The 15751-nt window shown below is 39.8% G+C and overlaps 1 protein-coding gene across 1 annotated transcript in view; it reads right to left on the bottom strand.

The window, feature by feature from the left end:
• DNAH6 (dynein, axonemal, heavy chain 6) overlaps window positions 1-15751 on the bottom strand; it is a 305590-nt gene that overhangs the window by 214600 nt on the left and 75239 nt on the right. Inside the window, 4 exon segments of the mRNA XM_006866588.1 lie at window positions 1326-1469; window positions 5288-5401; window positions 7001-7129; window positions 11741-11992. Coding sequence (XP_006866650.1) covers window positions 1326-1469; window positions 5288-5401; window positions 7001-7129; window positions 11741-11992 — 639 coding nt within the window.

The following is a 15751-nucleotide window of genomic DNA, read 5'->3' as shown; positions in this document are numbered from 1 at the left end:
CCTTACCTTGGACCAATAAACAAAATTTTTATCCACGGAGAAAAGATTGAAATTGTCAAGGACTTCATTCTTTTTGGATCAACTATCAACACTCACAGAAGCAGCAGTCACAGAATCAAACGACATTGCATTAAGCAAATCTGCTGCACAAGACCTTTATAGAGTGTTAAAGAGCAAAGATGTCAGCTTCAGGACTAAGGTGTTCCTGACCCAAGCCATGGTATTTTCAGTAAGCTCATATGCATGAGGTTACTGAACAGTATTTACTGGACAGTAAATAAGGAAGACCGTAGAAGAATTGACGCATTTGAGTTATGGTGTTAGAGGAGAATACTGAAAGTACCATGGGCTGCCAAAAGAACAAACAGATCCGTTTTTGGAAGAAGTGCAGCCAGAGTGCTCCTTGGAAGCCAGGATGGCCAAACTTCGTCTTTCATATTTTGAACGTCTTTTCAGGAGGGACTACTCACTGGAGAAGGCTATCATGTTTGGTAAGGTGGAGGGTCAGAGAAAAAGAGGAAGACCCCCAACGAGATGGGTTGGACAGGTGGCAGCATCGATGGACTCAAGTGTGGCAACAATAGTGAGGTCGGCCCAGGATCGGGCAGTGTTTTGTTCTGCTGTGCATAAGGTCACTATGAGTCGGTACCAACTTGATGGCACCTAACAACAACAACACCATTGTAAGTCTAAGGAAAATGAAAACAAAACAAAAAGTGTACAAAAACACTCAGCGTGATTACTTTGCTTCCCACTGTGCCTGAAACTTTGCTTACTTTTCCTACCAGTGTCTTCGTTTAGTCCTTTATTTCGTCTCTTTAAAAAACCTAATGCAAACTGGCTAATAGGCTCCAGTCTTTTCCGTTTTGTTTTCCAGTTTAGGCATTGCCCCAACAGTGACAGGTTTTAAAGAGACTGTCCTGCACACCTATTGTTGGACTTTGCACATTGTGGCACACCTGGGACATGACAATGTTTGTAGGAATATAAATGGACAGAGCTACACTAGCTTCCTATGGCTGCCTCAGGGCTGAGAGGACAAGCATCTCAGCACATCTACAACCTTTCCTTTAACATTTGCTCTATCAACACTCGGGAAACTCTTACTCTGAATGGTCCTTCTAACCTAGATGTTCAATTACATGATTTGGTCTTTTTGAAGGTGGGGATGCAGCTTGTACATCTTAAAAATTTGAACTTGTGTATTCTTCTCTCTGCAAAGCAGACTAACTTAAATAAGGAATAAATCCTGATTTACATCTCATTAGCTTCAAGTTACATCACCAACTAGCCTGGGTTTCTGAAACAATTTTTACTAATCTTACCTTTTCTTTCATTTTTTCCACCTTATGTTTGAGTTGAGGCACTACATTGTTGGGTGGCAAGCCTTTTTCCAACTGAGCCACAAACTTAGTATATTTAGTAACCTGGGAGTTCAGCATTTCTGGATCCAGGCAGTCAAATTTGGACTAGGAACATACATTAAAAAAAAAAAAAAAAAGAATTAAGACATAGGAAAAATTAAGGTGGAATTAGTAAAAAAAAAAAATATATATAGTCAGATTTTCCTAGTAGATGAATGATTACAAGTTATGACTATAGTTTTGGAAATGAAATTACTCATTATGTCTGACACTTCCTTATTATTCTTATCATGGTCCTTGTGTCCCGTATCACAGAATGTAATACTGCTTCCCCTGTAGTTTGTTCCTGAGAGTCAATACTCATCAAAGTCTTCAAAGGAGACAGCCAATTTTTACTTTAGCAAGGTATATAAAAACCTATGTATGTGTACTTAACAGTTATATAAAGATATGCTGTTGTTACTGCTGTAGTTGTTAAGTGCTGTCAAGGCAGTTCCAACTCAGTGACCCTATGCAAAACAAAACGAAACACTGCCCCGTCCTGCACCATCCTCAGAATCGTTACACTTGAGGTCATTGCTGTTGACACTGTGCCAAAGCCATCTATCTCACTGGGAGTCTTCCTCTTTTACTCTGAACCTCTGCTTTACCAAGCAGGATGTCCTTCTCCAGAGACTGGATCCTTCAGAGAACACGTCCAAAGTATGAGAGCCAAAGTGTGGCCATCCTGGCTTCTAAGGAATAATCTGGTTACACTTGTTCCAACACAGATTAGTTTGTTCTTCTGGCAGTCCATGGTACCCCCTCAGTATTCTTCTCCAACACCATAACTCAAATTCATCAATGATTCTAAGGTCTTCGTTATTCATTGTCCAACTTTCACATGCATTTGAGAAAATACCATGGCTTGGGTCAGGCATATCTTCATCTTCAAACTGACATCTTTGCTCTTGAACATTCTAAAGAGTTTTTGTGCAGCAGATTTGCCTAATATATCATTTGATATTTTGACTGGTACCTCCATGAGTGTTGATTGTGGCCCCAAGCAAAATGAAGTCTTTGTCAACATCAATTTTTTCTCCATTTATCATGATGTTATTTGTTGGTCCAGTGGTAAGGATTTTTGTTTTCTTTACAATTGAGATGCAACCTATACAGAAGACTCTGGTTTTTGATCTTCATCAGTAAAGATTTTAAGTCCTCATCACTTTCAGCAAGCAAGATTGTAGCATCTGCATATCGCAGGTTGTTAATAAGTCTTCCTACAATTCTGATGCCATGTTTTCCTTCATATAATCCAATTTCTCAGGTTATTTACTTGGCATACAGATTGATTAATTATGGTGAAAGAATACAACTGTGACTCACACCTTTCCTGATTTTGAATCATTAAGTGTCACCTTGTTCTATCCCAACAACTACTTCTTGGTCTATATACAGGGTCTTCAGGAACACAATTAAGTGTTCCAGAATACCCATTCTTCACAATGTTATCCATAGCTTGTCATAATCAACTCAGTTGAAAGCCTTTGTATATTCAAAAAAGCAAACTAAACATCCTTCTGGTATTCTCTACTTTCTGCCATGATCCATCTGATGTCAGCAATGATATCCCTTGTTCCAAGTCCTCATCTGACTCTGGCTTGAACCTCTAGCAGTTCATGTACTGTTGCAGCCATTTAAAAATTATCGTTAGCAAAGTTTACTTGCATGATAAATAAATGGTATTGCCTGACAATTTCTGCATTCCATTGGTCACCTCTTTTTAGAATGGGCACAAATTTGGATCTCTTTCAATCAGTTAGCCAGGTAGACGTCTTCTGAATTTCTTGGCATAGATGAATGAGTGCCTCCAGTGTCACGTAAGTGTAATGAAAAATTTCAATTTACATTCGTCAATTCCTGGAGCCTGGTTCTTTGCCTTCATTGCACCTTGGGCTTCTTCCCACAGTACCATCAGTTCTTGATCATAGGCTATCTCTAGAAATGGTTGAACATTGACCACTTCCTTTTGGCATGGTGACACTTTGTATTCCTTCCATCTTCTTTTTTTGTTTTCTGCATCATTCAATATTTTCCCCTTAGAATTCCTCAATAATGCAAGTCAAGGCTTGTATACTTCTTCAGTTCTTTCAGCTTGAGAAATGCTGAGTGTGTTCTTCCCTTTTAGTTTTCTAATTCCAAGTCTTTGCATGTAGCGCTTGACCATGTCTTCTAGAGCTTCCCTTTGAAATGTTCTCTTCAGCTCTTTTACCTCCTCATATCTTCCATTAGCTTTAGCATTTGTTTGCTGGAGAGCAAGTTTCAGAGTCTCTTCTGACATCTACTTGGGTCTTTTCTTTCTTGACTCTGTTTTTAATGACATCTTGCTTCTTTCCTGAATGTCATCCAACAGCACTTCTGGTCTGCGGTCATTAATGTCTAAAGCATCAAATCTATTCTTGAGATGGTCTCCAAATTCAGAAGGGATATGTTCAAACTCTTATTTTGGCTCTCGTAGGCTTGTTTTAATTTTCTTCAGAGATGGTCTCTAAATTCAGAAGGGATATGTTCAAAGTCTTATTTTGGCTCTTGTGAACTTGTTTTAATTTTCTTTAACTTCAGCCTGAAATTGCCTATAAGCCCCTGGCCTTGTTTTGACTGGTGATATGGAGGGTTTCCACCGTCTCTTCCTACAGTTGTAGTCAATTCTATTTCACTGTATTTCATTTGGTGAGGTCCTTGTGCATAGTTATCTTTTATGTTGTTTAAAAAAGGTATTTACAATGAATAAGTCATTGGTCTTAAAAAATTCTATCATGCAATCTCCAGAATTGTTTCTATCACGCAGGCCATATTTTCTAACTACCGATCCTTCCTCTGTTCCCAACCTTTACATTCCAATCACCAGTAATTATCAATGTATCTTGATTATATGTTTGATCAATGTCACATTGAAGAAGCTGGTATAATTCTTCAATTGCATCATCATTTGCTTTAGTGTTTGGTTTGTAAAATTGGGTAATAGTGGTATTAATTGGGCTTCCTTGTAGGTATATGGACATTATCCTATCATAGGAAGCATTATAGTTCAAGATAGTTTTTCACAGTCTGGAAGCTCAGCTGAAACTTGTCCATCATGGATGAACCTGCTGGTACTGAAAATATCACTGGCGTAGCTCCCAGCATCACAACACACAAGCCACTACAGTACAAACTTGATAGGTGAGCGGTGGATGTTGGTGTTGGTTGCCAATTCATTCAGCATGTGGTGACCATGTGTTACAGCGTAGGATTTTCAAGTCTCTGACTTTCAGAAAGATCACCGGGCCTGTTTTCTGAGGTGCCTTTGGATAAGTTCAAACCACCAATCTTTTTGCTAGGTGCACATAATATATACTGACTTGTCAGATAGTCATATGAACTCAGGACAATAGGAAATTTGTAAACCTTAAAATTTCACAAATAGAATTCTGCAATCCTTAAGAATACTTGGGTGTGTTGTCATAATACTCTGTTGAGAAACCACAAAGCAATTAGATGTCATGTAGTGAGGAACTCTAATGCTTCCTTCACTTTTTCTTCTCAATGAAGGACCAAGAAGCCTGCCTTATAATAATAGTGATAGAAGGAACTTTGTACATTTCACTGGGAAGCTAATCATAATTCCCATAAAATTATAACACAGCATATTTTACTGAATATTTATATTGTTGTTGTTGTCAAGTGCTTTCAAGTTGGTTCCAACTCATATTGACCCTGTATACGGTTTCTGAAGGCAGCTGGTGGATTTGAACTGCCGACCTTGTGGTTAGCAGTGCAGCGCCACACCAGGAGTCTTAAGCATATATTTGATTACTAAAAATGATCCTAACAATATACGTTACTAATTTTAATTTTAGTGAATACAAAAGTCATTTAAGAATTGTGATCTTTTTTTATACCTTTAACCATTCTTGTTGGAGTATATCCCATTCAAAGAAAGAATCCCAGAGTAATTGTTTGAGCTTCAATTCAGCACTAACTTCTTCCAAAGCATCAAACTTGGACACTTCAACCTTTAAAAATATAATAGCAAAATACATTATTTACTTTTCAGATATAAGAATATTATGTTATATTCCTAGTAGTAACTCTTCATCAGTGACTACTTGGGAGAATGTTGGTCCTAAATGAGGAAAGAAAAGGAGAGACAGAAACAAGTTGGATCATACATGTACCTACAAACATGGCGGGGTTTTTTTATGGGGAAAATGGATGAGTCTTCAGAGGCTTATGTACTTAAATGATAGAAAAGGGAGAAGATGCTTGTGTGGTAGCTAGTGATGTTGGGGGACTGGAGAAGTTTATGATGGAGAGGACAGCCTATTTCTTCCCTTTTCCTAATCCCATAGACTGTATCTGAACCCTGTGGAGAGAAAGGTTGCAAACTAAAAAATCAATTTTCTTGTGAAGATTCGAAGACTGCCATAGCTGGGAGGTGGGAACCCCCCTAGGAAGTTGGTTACACAAACTGGGAGCACTGTGATACATTATGTTTTTGACATTAAGTCTTCCATCAAGAATTAGACATGACCAGTTATGCTCTGTTCCCCCAAAGAGTTAGATCTGAGGTGAAAGAAGAATGAGTCAAGTGTAGACATGAAGTGTGGATGAGAGAGGGACACATTTCTTCTGTTCCAGGCTCTGGCTCAAGCAATGCTATTCTTTCTTGTCCATAGAGTTATTTTTAACTCTTTTAGATCAAACAATAATTCTTCTTTACCTTGCCAACTGTGTATCCTTCTATCATATAAGTCAGTCAACTCAACTTGGGAACAGTTTGAACCCTGGTTCTTTCGCACACCATCGCCTGCCCCAAACATGGTAGCAGCTGCACTGCCTGGTGCTAAATTCATTATTATGCAGATTTCTCTTCCAGAGTCTTGGGATTTATTTCAAGCAGACAGCTCCTCAGAACACTCTGGGGCAATCCATCTGGGGCTCTGGAAGAGACAGAGCAGAGCATGCCCACACCAAGTCCAGGCACACAACTCTGAGACTTTTGGGGAAACTAACAACACATCCCTCATTTGAACCTTTGACTTTGACCCTAGGAATAGTCTCTTTTCTTGTTAGTCTCTTAAAGTAGTCCAGAGTACCTGCATTCCTTCCCACTTTCTCTTCACTTTCACAAAGCACATCTTTAAATCTGTCCAACCTACCCTTTGGCTCATCAATACTCTAGCTTAGTTGAAGATCCCTTCCTTCACCAAACTGGCACATTAAACTGGAGAAAATTGTACAGTGCTCATGGATTCATAGCACAAACATGAATGTAAAAGATACTTGAATTTTATATAAGAAAGAACAGTGGGGCTTTAACTGACCACCTTTAAAAACTCATAACACATTTTAACGTTGAAACTACAGTGCCTGGTCTGACAGTTTTCCATACTTCACAATTATTTTTTAATAAGAAATATACACCAATCTACAAATACTTCAAAGGCAAGGGCATGTCTTATATTGTGTCTCAGTCTGTTTTTAGCACTATAGTAAGAACACAGGTAGGTATTCAGCACTGAACATTTACAGTAACAGTGATGAAAGTGTTTGGCATGAATTCCACCTTCTATGTACACATGTTAAAAACAGATGTGGAGAGCTGGCATCACCTTAAAATTCTTCTGATAGGATTTGTATTGAAATGCACGCTTTTGAAGATCATCTAGAACCACTTGCAGATCATCCAACATGGCCTTTATTTTGGATTGGTCAGCAGTTATATCCAAAATCTGTGGATCCTGTAAAATTAAGATGGCTTTTGGTTAGTAATTCCTACTTTTTGATGTAGATCAATTAAGTTAAATGAATGAGTAAATAATTTCAAACAATATTTTCCATAATTCTCACTGTACTCTTTTTTTTTTAAGGAGATAAAATATGTCAACTTGTTTGCCTTTCTTGAATTTTAAAGCAATGTATGCCATAAAAAGTACAGCAGTGTCTCAAAAAAGTTGGCATGGGCCTTACAGTGTTTTAAAAGACAAGTAGTATCTAATGTGTTTTCTCTCATCTGCCTTCATTGTCTACATTTCTTCAACAAACCCAATTTCAGGGAAAGGGTGTAAATGTAACAGGGAAGAGAAGGAAGAGCGTATGATACATTTTCTTTTTTTAAAAAAAGGAAGCGGGAAGTCCTTTGAATTCTGAGAGGGAGGAAGAGAGGAAAATGAAGACTAAGTAGTCAGATTAACACAAAACTATGTTTGGTGGAATCTCAAGAAAATGGAAGAAATGTGGGACTATTACAGACAGAGCCTGGGGAGGCTGGTGATTGCACCTCTCATTCAGTGTGGTTCTGCATTCAGAATGGTAACATGCTCCAGATGATTCTTAACGTAGGAATGCTGTGTGTGAATGCACATGTGTTCTGAAGTGTGTGCATAAGGCTACACACCTCAGGCCAGAAGAGGTCTGAGATCAGAATAAGAAAGTCACAAACCACATGATGGTGGTGGTGGTGTGCTATGGAGGCTATTTCGACTCATAGTGACCCTGGGCTGTAAATCTTTACGGGAGCAGAAAAGCCTCATCTTTCTCCCATGGAACACCTGGTAGTTAAACTGCTGACCGTGAGGTTAGCAGACCTACTTGTAATCACTTGGCTACCAGAGCTCCTTAAATCACATGACACTGTAAGCTGTTGGCAGGAATGATGGGTTGCAGCAGCGATGGTGCCTAAAGAACCAAGAAAGGCCCTTAGTGAACAGCTGCCCAGGGCACCCAGATGCACTGGAAGCTGCCCTGGACCAGAGGGCAGCCTGGGAACAACATGCCCCTGCCCCCCTCCATCCACCAGGAGGCCCCGCAAATTGCAAGCTGTCCATTATGGCATAAGAGGCGGGATGGGTTGGTCTCTTAAGAACAAAGAAATGTCCGAAAAAAGAGTTTAGATTTTGAACTGAATTAACAGAGACCAAGTTAGAATGAAACAGACATTTTCATGACATTGAATAAAATTGAGTTATCATCAATCATTAAATTTCAGTTTATCTCTGTTGAGTAGGAGTGTGGGCCTTAAAAACAAGATGACATCCATCATTTAGGGAAATAATACAGTTGCAGTTCTTTACCAAGGATGATAGTAAATTAATTTCAGACCCACTATAGACTGCAAGGTCTGTTTGAACCTCAAGGTCGGTGGTTCAAGCTCACCAGTCGCTCCTAGGAAACCCTATATAGGGTTGCTATGAGTCGGAACTGACTCAACAGCACTTAACACCACCTGTAGTAGTACTTGGAGTCCTGGTGTGGCACTGCAGGATAAGCACTGGACCGCGAGGTCTATTTGAACCAAAAGGTTGGTGGTTCAAAACTCACCAGCTGCTCCTCGGAAACCCTATGCAGTGTCACGATGAGTCAGACTGACTTGACAGCACTTAGTAACACAGTAGTACTTGGGAGCACAATGGCTCCATATGATAAGCACTGGAATGAGAAACACGAAGTCCATGGTTCAAGCCTGTCAGTCTTTATATGGGAGAACAATGAGGCTTTCCACTCCTCAAAGATATAAAACCTCGGAAACCCTATACAGGGTCTCCATGAGTTGGAACCTTCTCAATGGCAATTAAACACAGTAGTACTTTAAGGAGCCCTGGAGGTGCTGTAGGATAAGCATTGGACTGCTAACAGCAGGGTTGGCAGTTCAAACCCACCAGTTACTCTGTGGGAGAAAAATGAGGATTTCTGCTCACATAAGACTTACAGCCTTGGGAACACTACACAGAGCCACTATAATTTGGAAACAGCATGATGTCAGTGGGCTTTGGGTATAGAAGTACCTGTTATGGCCCAATGTAGACAGAAGCCCTGCTGTAATTTTTGTATATGTGCTTTTTAAAATGCGTGATTACCCAGAAAGCACTGTTAAAAGCACTTTTCACCTTCTCTAGTGATCTATCTATACACACATATATTATATAAATAATTACTCATACTTATTAATAGTCTGCTGTATATCTAATACAGTATAAGTTGTTGTGGTTAAGTCCCTTTGAGACAGCTCCGACTCATAGTGACCCTGTATAGGGTTTCTGAGGAGAAACTTGTGGGTTTGAACTGCCAACCTTGTGGTGAGCAGCCCAGTGCTTATCCTGCAGCACCATACCATGACTCCAATATAATATGTAGCACAACAATTAACAGCAGACTATTAATCACTGGAAGCAGACTGCCTCGGCTTGAATCTTGGCTCCTCCATTTGTTATCTATGTGACCCTAGGGAAGTACTGGACTTTTGTTTCTGTCTCTATAAATTGTGAATAACAAAACTTCATAGATGTTCTGAGAATTAAATGAGTTAAAACATGCAAATATATGCAAGAATGTTCCCAGCAACCTCAAAGTCCACACCAACTGTGGAATGGATAATTAAATTGTGGCCGACAATGAAAGGTTATGAGTCCATAGTAGAAAAGTCAAATTCAAACTCATATCATAAGGCAGAGTAGAACTGCCCCATAGAGTTACTTTCACCTTTGAAGTGGTTGGTGGGTTTGAACTGCTGATCTTTAGATTAGCAGCTGAGTGCTTAACCACTGCATCACCAGAGCATCCATGAAATATGATACAGCACCAAAATAGCTGTAACAGTAGCATGGATGGAGATTAGGAATATAACAAAACAAAATAAAAGACATGCATCCTGTACTATTCTATTTAACAGAATTTTACAAGCAGGCAAAACTGATTTATGGAATTAGCATTTAGGGTAGTGGCTGCATTTGGAAAAGAGGGAAGGATTAGTGATTAGAGGAAATACTAAGGGGACTTCTGTTTCTGTGTACTGTCAGGTTGATTTTGACACATAGCAGCCTCCTATAGGGTTTCCTAGGCTCCCTTCTTGACAGGAAAAGATTGCCAGGTCTTTTCTCCTGGGGGGATGCTGGTGGGTTCCAACTGGTGACTTTTCAGGTACTAGCTGAGCACTGTAACCATTGCATCACCAGGCAACTTCTGTTGTTATTGTTAAGTGCTGTTGATTTGCTTCTGACACATAGCGACCCTGTATAGGGTTTCCAAGGAGTGGCTGGTTAGTTTGAACTGCCAATCTTGTAGTTAAAACTGACCTTGTGGTTCAGTGTTTTATCCCACAGCCACCACACCAGGTCTCTAGTGACTTGTAGGGTGCTCATAATTCTATTACTCTTGACCTACATGGATGTGTCTTACTGCTGATAATTCACTGAGTTGTAGAGTTCTATAGTTATGATGGAGCCCTGGTGTGGCACTGTAGGATCAGCACTAGACTGCTAACCACAATGTTAGTTACTCAGATCCACTAACAGGATTGTTAAGAGTCTGCACTGACTTGACGGCACATAACAACAACAGTTATGTGCAGTTTTCTCTGTGAGAAAATAAAAAATTCCAACACGAAAGGAAAACCAGTGGAAAATCCTTAGAATAGTACTTGGCACAGTAAGGACACAAAAAATGTCAGTTATTAAATTTCCATGTCAGCACATATATATTGTAATTTGAATGTCTGTTTTATATTCCTTTGACTGGATGTCCCCTGACACATTTTCTTAATTCTCTGTTGATAAACAACATTGAGTTTATTTCCAATTTCTATTTGATTATATATGTTTAGATAGTTACACTTCTGTGATAAGATTTCGTCAACGTTAATAGTAAAATAATAGATTATTACAAAATCATATTTTCATGTATACTTCAGATAAGAATCACTTAGATTCTTAAACTTGTTTTTAATATTCCCCGGTGTCTTTTCTATAATAAAATCTGTGCCAGTTAACCAAATGTTCTTCATTACCATTTATCAGTTTTACTCTGAGTCTTTCCAAGGGAGAATTTTCCAATATTGTGGCTAAGCAAATTTTAAAATTGTGACAATAGCTATAAAGCATGCTTGATGTTGTCAGGTGCCTTCAAGTCGGTTCTGAAGCAACCCTGGATAGGGTTTCCGAGGCTGTTTTGTTTTGTTGTTTTTTCAGTCTTTGGGGGAGCAGAAGCCTCATCTTTCTCTTGCAGAGTGGCTGGAGGACTTGAATCACAGCACTTACCATACGGAGCCACCAATGCATGCTAGCACATTGTAAAATCATTCACTTCAAAATATTAGAAGTCACCCAGGGAGAACAGAGTTCAAAATACATGTATGCTTGACTTAAAATGGTCTAGAATCTATTTGGTACATAAAGAGAGGTTCGGAAATGCTTCTAATTTTTAATACCAGCTCAAAGACATTGATAATTGATCCGAATTACACCATAAAAACAAAGGTTAAAATGAATTAAAAAATGAAATTTGCTCCTTAAGTGGTTTAATTAAAAATAACAGTAAAACTTGATAATCGTTCTTTAAAAAGCCCTGTTTTAGCTTACCTGTGCTTGCAGTTTGACTTCGCTTACTTCATTGTTGAGCTCTTCGAGATCTCTACCCAAATGCAGGCAAAATTGCTTGATTCTTGTATCTCTGTCACCCACTGATTTATCAATGGCATTTCGAACAGCAACAATGGATGGCTTCATAGTTGCAAAAACAGCGAAGTCTTCAGGAGGTGTTGGGACATGATACTGCTCAACAAGCTTGTACATTTGAACCACTATATTAGCTTCGTCTTCCAGGCTTTCAATCTAAACAGAAACATTGGGTGCTTATTAAATGTAGCATAGTCTTTACATTTGTTGTGTTTAGTTTTTAAACAGGAAAAAGCCACTGTGCACCCCGAGTACTGTGAGTCAACAGTGAATACATAAGAAGGACATTTAATGTTACAATGCAATTGGCTGAAGTCTGTGGGATGCCAAGTCATCATTGATGATGGGAGGCGTTCAGTACTGAGTGCAGTTAGCATCATGCTCATATTTATTTTCTCTCTCCCTCTCTGTCTCGCTTCATTTACTCTCTAGTAGGATTAACACCAAAACCAAATCTACCAGCATCAAGTTGATTCTGACTCACAGTGACCCTATAGGACTCCATGGGTTTTCTGAGGTTGTAAATCTTTACGGAAGCTGACTGCCATATTGCTCTCCTACAGAGTAACTGGTGAATTTGAACCTCTGACCTTTCGACTAGCAGTCCAATGCTTAACCTACCATGCCACTCTAGGCTCCTTATCTACTAGCATTAAACAGTGCAATATTTAGAATTTTCAAAGACAACGAAGTCTAGGAGGAAACAGAAGGGCTGTGGGTCAGTCTGAGCCTCTAGACATGTGCTGAGCAGTGATGGTCCCAGAGCAGCCCCTGAGATGTGGGCAGGGCGTGTTCCTTGATGTGAGGTTTATAACCCAGATCTATGGTTCTTTCAAAGGATCTCTGAACTTCCCAATATCCTTTTATAAAATCTTTTACTATAGCCTACTGAATTCTAAGCCTACTGATGTCTACTGATTACTAAGGACCTCTGATAGTGTAGTGGTTATGAATTGGGCTGCTAACCTCAGGGTCAGAAGTTCAAAACTACCAGCTGTTCTATGGGAGAAAGATGAGGCTTTCTGCTCCCGTAAAGATTTACAACCTTGGAAACCCTGTATAGGGTCGCTATGAGTTGGAACTGCCTCCACAGCACATAACAACAACACCAACTAATTTCTAAAAGGCGCTCTGGTAGCATAGTGGTTAAAAGTTGGGCTGCTAACCTCATGGTCAGCAGTTCCAAACTACCAGCAGTTCTGAGGTAGAAAGATAAAGCTTTCTGCTCCTGTAGAGATTTACAACCTTGGAAACCCTGTATAGGGTCGCTATGGGCTGGAACCGACTCCATGGCACATTATCAACACCACTGATTTCTAAACATCTTCACTGGAATGTAAATTTACAGTTGCCTGTGTATTTCTTGTCTCTCCTAATCTTTTGCCAACAGACTCCCTAATTTGAGGGACCACTCAAATGTAACTTAGTTAGACAGAGGGTACAGCCAAGCTTCCTGGTCATAAGCTGAACCAAGCAGCATCAAACTGGAGCTTAGAGAACCCAGCTCAGTTTCAATCTCTCTTTTACACAAGGGGAAAGTCTAGAGAGTCGACTTTGTAACTTTTGTTCATTTTCTTTCCATGGAAACGGAAAGCAAGTTGTTGAAATAAGAATGTATTGACAGAGAGGCTTTTAGGGAAATGGTTTTCAACCTTAAACTTGTCTGACAATCACCTGGAAAGCTGTCTTAAACACAGATTGGTGACCTCTTGCTTCTGAGGCAACAGGTCTGGGGGTGGGATCCAATGATGCATATTCTAACAAGTTCTCATGTGATGCTGCTGGATCGGGGACCACCCTTTAAGAACTACTATTCTGGACAAGAGCAGAGATGAGAGACCACTGCCTTTGAATCAGTTCTGAATAGGATGGTACAGAACGGAGTAGAACTGCTCCAAAGGGTTTCCGAGGCTGTAAATCTTTATGGGAGCAGACAGTCTCATCTTGCTTGTGGAGAGTGGCTGGTTGGTTTGAATCATCAACTTTGCAGTTAGCAGTCCAATGTTTAACCCTCATGGCCACCAGAGATCCTTGAGATGGGGGGGGGGGGATTTTTAGTTTCCTTATTTTGCTCTAGTCCCTAGTTTCTATCCTTTTTAGAGATCTTGCTCTATCTATGCCTTTGAATTCCAGACACCTCTGTAGTCTTACAATAGATTTTCCTAGTTTCATAAACTAGCGATGTGAAGTTTTTGCTACTTTCAATCAAAAGTGTCCTAGCATCTCAAACAAAATCATGGAGAGAACGAATTCTATCCTCATTAGAATAGGGTCATCTTCCTGTTTTTGCTGTATGTGTGATACACCTGTACCCAGGGTCCTCTGGAAGTGTCCTGGTTTACAGGTATTATCCTGGCATAGTAACTAATAGTCTCTTTCATTCCCCAAAATAGCCTGGTCAGACCATGAATTAGGTGGCTTGCTTATCTTTACTATTTAACGGTACCACTATCTACCCGTTCCTTTTAGAAAGATACCTAAGCGTCAACTTGGACTCCTTCAATTATCCGCTAAATTCTTTATATTTTAGTTATATCTCTAGAATCCATTCTCTGTCTCCTATCTTAACAATACTACTTTAATTACAGTTCATCAGCTTTCTCCACCAAACACCTTTTCTCCTTAGTACAGCAAGCACCATGGCCTGCTCACATCATGCTTCCTCAGGCCTTGCACATGAATTTTCCTACCTATAGAAGGTCTACCCAAATGTTTAGATGCTCCTTAAAACATAACAAATAATCCATCCTCTGCAAAAAAACTTCTGTGGCTCATAGGCAAAGGTCACCACAAATGCCCTAGTCCTTTAACAGTGTCTTGTATCTATTCCCATTTCTGTATTAATCACGTTGTAACAAATGTCTGCTCTCATTATCAACTATGTGGATCCCTGAAAACAGGTTTGCTCATTGTCACCAGCCTTGCTGCTGCTTAGTTGGGGCTTATTAACTTTGCTGAATGGGTAAATATCCAAGACAAAGCTTGCTCATGTGCATCTCTAGGGAGGCTGCTTCTCCAGCACATCATCCATAAATGCACAGATAACATCTTGAAGCACAGTTTGGGTATTCTGCATGGCACATTGATTCTCTTGTCCTAGAACCAAAGGTGACAGCAGTCTACCATTCACAGCCATTGTGTAAAATGTGATCTCACCTTCCTGTCAGTTTATAGGACAAAAGAGGGAGCCTGAGTCCATTTACTAGACATTTAAAACTGCTAAAATGAGATTCTCTTTCTCATGGTGACTGGCCAGACTTGCAGTGTATAACTTGGGAGCTGCTTGTGGGATGAAGAAGTAGAAACAGCTAGTTTTCTGAGGGAGAAGCCAAGAAGCAAAGCAGATAGAGTGATGCAGAGAGAAGAAATGGAAAGAGAGGAATACCTGGATTGCCTCCCGCTTCCCCATTCTTGATTCAATTCAGTTCCAAAACCTAGCTAAAGTCTTGACAGGGGATTCCATGAAACATCTTGAACCTTTAAATAGGGTCCTCCTTTTGACTTAAGCTAGCTAAAGTGAGTTTTGGTGTTTGTCCAAAAGAGGTTAGTTATTGTTGTTTTTAGGTACCACAGAGTTGGATATGAATGATTGAACCCCATGAACAACAGAACAAATCACTGCCCAGTCCTGGGCCACCCTCACAGTCCTAGCTATCCTCGAGCCCACTGATGCTGCTACTATGTAAATCCATCTCATTGAGAGTCATGCTCAGTTTTGATGACCCTCTGCTTTACCAAGCATGATGTCCTTTCACAGGAACTTCTGCCTGCATTTCTTCCAAGATAGATTTGTTCCTTCTTCTGGCAATATTTGGTACATACTTAGCCAATACTATAATTCAAATGCATCAATTGTCCTTCAGTGCGTCTTATTCACTGTCCAGCTTTCATGTGCATATGAGGGGACAAAAGACA

Source organism: Chrysochloris asiatica, unplaced genomic scaffold (genome assembly GCF_000296735.1).
Source record: "Chrysochloris asiatica unplaced genomic scaffold, ChrAsi1.0 scaffold00093, whole genome shotgun sequence".
Lineage (NCBI taxonomy): Eukaryota > Metazoa > Chordata > Mammalia > Afrosoricida > Chrysochloridae > Chrysochloris > Chrysochloris asiatica.
Note: the sequence above shows the minus strand (reverse complement) of the source record. Positions and strands in the feature narration are given on the sequence as shown.